General features: G+C 40.9%; 1 protein-coding gene across 2 annotated transcripts in view; it reads left to right on the top strand.

The window, feature by feature from the left end:
• TMEM45A (transmembrane protein 45A) overlaps nt 1-4,825 on the top strand; it is a 113,042-nt gene extending 108,217 nt beyond the window's left edge. The window contains 1 exon segment of one of the 2 annotated variants that reach the window (NM_001075405.1): nt 4,399-4,818. In NM_001075405.1, coding sequence (NP_001068873.1) covers nt 4,399-4,492 — 94 coding nt within the window. In that variant the 3' untranslated portion in view covers nt 4,493-4,818. 2 annotated transcript variants of the gene reach the window in all.
• The last annotated feature ends 1,175 nt before the right edge of the window (nt 4,826-6,000 follow it).

A 6,000-nucleotide genomic window follows, 5' to 3' on the forward strand; every position in this document is an offset into this window, starting at 1 on the left:
CTTCCATTATGTCTCTTGTATATTTTGGGTCAGCCTACCTTGATCTGTAGTTACCCCCTACTTGAGGTCTAAGTTTCCTTTATGGCTAACATGGTAAATAATCCACCTGCAGTGCAGGAGACATGGGGTTCGATCCCTGGGTTGGGAAGATCCCCTGGAGGAGGGCATGGCAACCCACTCCAGTATTCTTGCTGGGAGAATCCCCATGGACAGAGGAGACTGGCGGGCTACAGTCCATAGCGTCACAAAGAGTCAGACACAACTGAGCAACTAAGCACAGCATAGTACAGAGGTCTAAGTGCCATGGGTGCTGGCAAATTCTACCTTCTCCCTGAGTGATTTCTATTAGTCCTTTTCAGTTCCCTCAAAGCATGTGTATGTGCTGGTGGTTAAGACTCACTCTGTCATTGAGTGAAACTTGACTTCTTCCTCTGTTGTTTTAGGCTGACTTCTGGGCCTCATCTCCTTAGGGGCTGTGCAGCCTCCAAGAATAAAGCCAGCATTCAAGCAATCTCTCTACCCCATGTCAGCTCCCATCCAGAGCCAAAAGAAGACTATTGTCTCTTCCTGTTTCAAAAACCTTCAGACCACTAATGAATCTCTTATCCACCTATAGTTTTCTAGAAACCAGAAGCTCCATGTTTACTGTTTCAGTTGCCTCTCCTTACCCAGAACCTTTGACTTATTGACCACATAGTTACCTCTACCTGGCATATCCTAATTAAATGCCCATCTCTCCTGTGAAAACTTCTGTGATTGTTTTAGTCTTTGCTTATCTCCCTTCAAGAGTTTTGCAGTACTTTAGTCTCTAATACACATTTTAACAGTTGTGATCTATCTTGTGATATTTACTATTAGCTCACGTTAGTCTTATCTGCTAACTAGATTGTTCACCTGCAGGAAAAGACCTTTTTTCATATCTCTCACAGCTTTTGTCATACTGTCAAAATTATATAGGTACTCAATAGACACTTATTTCTGTTTTAACAGATCTGTTTCAGAACTACTCAAATGGTGTTCAGTTGTTTGGAAATCATGTTTTATGTGCTTTTAAGTTTCACTCTCATATTGCTCTTGAAATATTAGGCCAAGAACTTGTGTTCTAATGTATTTTTATATAACATTAAGCAGTAGCTTAAAGAATATCATGAAGAATATATACTAACTTTCAGTGAGGTCATATGTAGTTCCTGTAGTCATGAAGAGTTTTGAAAATCTGTTCATCATGGTTTGACTGTGAACTGGATTGTAACTCAGTCACAGCTGATGGGTTTTGAGGACATTCTATCAGAATTTATTTGACAGAGCACAAAGATCACCATGGAAACAAAACTGGGTTATGAAACTCCTACCTCCCAAATCTCTGAAAAATGAAGGCGTGCTTTTCAGCCTTCCAGAATAATGATTTAAGGATTGCCTCATCTAGTCCCATGCCTGCTGTTGTCCTTATGACAGCTCATAGGACAGACCTATCTTTATGAAATCTTTGTTGTATTTCATATATAATACCACTGTGGTACAGAACTATTTCAAAAGCCCCTCTGGATGGATGGAGAAATATTACCCATTTTCAGGTTGGTCTTCAAGGAGACGACTCTTGTGAGCCATATTGAAGAACAAAATAGAAATGACAAAATTCATATCAGATTGTACCTTTGCCTTTTGAAAGTTTGATTTCCAGATCGACTCTGGAAGTATATACCCAGAGTCTCAGCTCTGCTCTTATATTAACTGAAGAGAACATGTGGGAGCAAAAGCCCAGACATACCCTGACCTTAATTTTCTGCACTTGCATGATTCTAGGAACTAAAAATTATTTGCATTTCCTTTTATTACTCTATCCCCCAATCTGATACCACCCTAATGGCAGAAAGTGAAGAGGAACTAAAGAACCTTTTGATAAAGGTTAAAGAGGAGACCCAAAAAGCTGGCTTAAAACTTAACATTCAAAAGCCTAAGGTCATGGCATCTGGTCCCATCACTTCATGGCAAATACATGGGGAAAAAATGGAAAAAGTGGAAGATTTTACTTTCTTGGGTTCCAAAATCACTGTGGATGGTGACATGAGATTAAAAAATGAGATTAAAAGCCATGAGATTAAAAGATGCTTGCTCCTTGGAAGAAAAGCTATGACCAACCTAGACAGCATATTAAAAAGCAGAGACATTACTTTGCCAACAAAGGTCTGTAGAGTCAAAGCTATGGTTTTTGCAGTAGTCATGTATGGATGTGAGAGTTGGTCCATAAAGGAAGCTGAATGCTGAAGAATTGATGCTTTCGAACTGTGGTGCTGGAGAAGACTCTTGAGAGTCCCTTGGACAGCAAGGAGATCAAACCAATCAATCCTAAAGGAAATCAGTCCTGAATATTCATTGGAAGGACTGATGTTGAAGCTGAACCTCCAATACATTGGCCACTTGATATGAAGAGCTAACTCATTGGAAAAGACCCTGATGCTGGGAAAGATTAAGTGCAGGAGGAGAAGGGGGTGACAGAGAATGAGATGGTTGGATGGCATCACCAACTCAATGGATATGAGTTTGAGCAAACTCCCTGATATAGTGAAGGACAGGGGAGCCTGGCATGCTGTAGTCCATGGAGTTGCAAAGAGTTGGATACGACTTATGACTGAACAACAGCAGCAACAGATACAGCTCAGAGAGCAGATGTGGGGAACAGCAGGAGTCCTTAGATTCTGTGTTAACAATTAGTTGGTAATAAGTAGACAGTTATTTATTTTCTAGGAGTCATCAGGAATAAATCTAGTGAATGAAGTAACTAATTAATTCCTTTCATTTAATGCATATTCAGGTTTTGCAATATGGAGGTGACTGTGTGGGATTCAAAATGACACACTGTGCCAGTTGTCACCTTAGTTAGAAGTATTAGCCTTTCATGATAATAGTGCATTGAAGAGTTGAGGACATTGGGAGCAAGGTCAATAGTTAACTAATTATCAAGCCAAGTGATTTTGAGTAGTTTTTCTTGGCTCTTGATAAGTCAATAGATGTTACTGATACAGCTCCTTTGTGTGTTGGAGGAATTAATGGTGAGTTGCAAGTGACTGAAGAATTACCTCTGGTGGCCACCTGGTGCCAAGAGCCAACTCATTAGAGAAGACCTTGATGCTGGGAAAGGTTGCGGGCAGGAGGAGAAGTGGGTGATAGAGGACGAGATGGCTGGATGGCATCATCGACTTAATGGACTGAGTTTGAGAAAACTCTGGAGAGAGTGAAGGACAGGGAAGCATGGCGTGCTGTAGTGCATGATGTCCCAAAGAGTCTGACACGACTGAGTGACTGAACAACAACAGCAAGATGAGTAATATAAACTCCTGGAAGACTGTTCCACAAGCCCATTAAATCATTAAATATGTGGTGAGGCACTGTGTACCAGACATCGTTCTAGACACTGACAAGAGTCAGGGCAGTAAATAAGATGAAGTCTCTGTTCTTAGGAAGTTCATACTCCAGTGAGATCCAGAGCACAAGTAAAAACTAGGTATATTGTGAGGGGTGGGCCAGACCTTCAGTGGGAGAAGAAAGGCAGGAAACAAGTGTATAGATACAGATAGGCTAGTGACATTTTTTCAAAAAATGAGAATGATTTTATTTATCAGTTTGTTTCCATATTGTATATTTCTGAAAGTTAGCTATGTTTTATTGACATAGTCACAGCGAGATGTCTTCACAAATAATCCTGTACAGGAAAAGCTTTACCTAGTTTTTATTATATCAGAGAACAAAAGAGCCTGCTGAGTTTCTGCCACCAAGAAGTTTCATATCTTCCAATGCCAAAATGATAATTTCCCAACCACACCTACAGATTCTCTTAATCTATGCAAATAGTTAGAAGAATAGAGGTCACTTCTTTCAACTTCTGAATGCATCCAGGCCCATCACATGCAATAGAGCAGCTTGGGGCCAGCACAGAAGCAGCTCTCTGAAGACTGCTGCAGTCTTCAGAGAGCTGTAAGGGCTGCAGTAAGGGCTGCAGTACAGCCCAGGCTTGACATGGGGCTCGACGTGGGGAAGGAGATGCCTTTGTGTGCTTCCTTCTTAGAGAGGGCTTCTTTAACACACACCTGAGCTCTTTTGTCTGGGCTTACTTCAGAGATTCTCTTGCTTGTTTTAGAAATTATTAAAGTTATAAATTTTGAATATGATGCAAACAATCATTACATATTAGAGCTTTATTGTGTCTGTTTGCTCCTATGCAGCTTTAATCCACAAAATGTTCACAGGTAGCTCCAAAGACAAATAAAAGTGATTTTTCTTTTTGGGGGTACCTCTTCCATTTGCACAGATAATTTGGAGTTTGTTGTATTATAGATACAGATAATTTGGGGGTTTAATTTTAAACAGCATAATACAAGATGATTTTCATTCTGTCTTCAGGTTGGTTAAATCTCGATTTACGAGGTTCTGCCCCTCAGAAGTTGGACTCCTGAAAAATGCTGAACGAGAACCAGAATCAGAAGAAGAGATGTGACTTTGATGGGCATCCAGTCTTTCTGGATGAAAATTTTCTTCTATTATTATTAGTCACAGATTTGCCTTTTCACGTTTTGTTTGGAAAACAATCGGTTGAGAATGATTCTTGGTGTCACGGTGTTGGGGGCTTGGAGTGGCTCTCCTCAGGTTAGCTAAAGTGTGATGCCCACATTCTGAAAAACATTTGTTTTATTTGCCTTATAGATATATATGCTCAAGGTTCCTGGGCTTACTATCATTTGTAACTCATTATAGATGGAATTTCAATTGTTTTATCTTCTTGCTACCTTGAGAAATAAATGAATGCATGGACCTTGATTCAAACACCTTAGATATTTGTTTTTGTCATTCAACTGTATCCCACCCTTATGTTATGATTCCTTTTCGTGAGACATCTCTTTTTGTAGCACCTGTGTTCTCCCCTGGAAAAAGCAAGCTGGAAGTCATCCTGTGGTGCACTCTCTTAAAGAGAAAAGGGCTGATCCACGGTTACAGAAGGGCACATGGTGAAAAAGCCATGGAAATCTAGGAAAGGAGAGTTAGGATGTTATCCACAGCAGGGAAAAAATCATCACATGCCTTTGTATGGCCACCACGCCATCCACTCTGCTGAAATAACTGAAGGGTTAAAACAAGGAGAAGCCTTTTATGGAATACAAGGGTAAACAGTCAGTGCCCCTCCCTCGTCAGTAGACTAAGTAGCCCCCAGTGGAGAGTCAGAAATCCTTTCCCATTCTAGCTTTACCATTCACCAGCCTGTAGGGTTTTAACAGTTACCATAACTCTCTGAAGTTAGGGAATTGAATTGCATGAGTCAGTTTCCAGCTGGCATATTTTATGAATCTAGAGGCTCTCAGACAAAATCAAAGCTAATTTAGTACGTATTAGAAAGGCCAGTCTGTGCTGTGACAGAAAAGATAAGGAGCACCGCAGGAGTCTGTGACGGTTAACTTGAATATGAAGGAAAAGAGGCAGTCTAGCAGATAGCTGGAGGTGACACATGGGCAATTACAACCCAAAGCTCCCTGGCATTCCAGAAGCACTGACAAATCTTGAAAGTCACCTCAGTCTGGTCTTATCATATGACACTAAGGAGGGAGGTGAGTGGATTCTTTAGGTCAAAGAACTAGATATATTTATTTTTTTCATGTAAGGGCTGAAAAGAGCTGGGGACTTCTTTGGTGGTCCAGTGGCTAAGATGTCATGCTCCCAATGCACAGGGCTTGGGTTCGATTCCTGGTCAGGGAACTAGATCCCACGTGTCACAACTAGGAGTTCACATGCTGCAACTAAAGATCCTGTGTGCCACAGTGGTCCTGAATACTGCAAATAAGAGCGAAACAAAGAGAGGAAGGAAGGAAGAAAAGGATAATAATAAAAAGCCGATGTGATTGCCTAAAGGTTTATTTTGACCAATGCAGTAGACCCTAGTACCTCTCTGACATGCGAAATGCTCACACACTGTGGTCCCAGATTATCATGGCATTCTGCCCCACGTGTGTCTTA

The sequence above is a fragment of the Bos taurus genome, chromosome 1 (assembly GCF_002263795.3).
Source record: "Bos taurus isolate L1 Dominette 01449 registration number 42190680 breed Hereford chromosome 1, ARS-UCD2.0, whole genome shotgun sequence".
NCBI lineage: Eukaryota > Metazoa > Chordata > Mammalia > Artiodactyla > Bovidae > Bos > Bos taurus.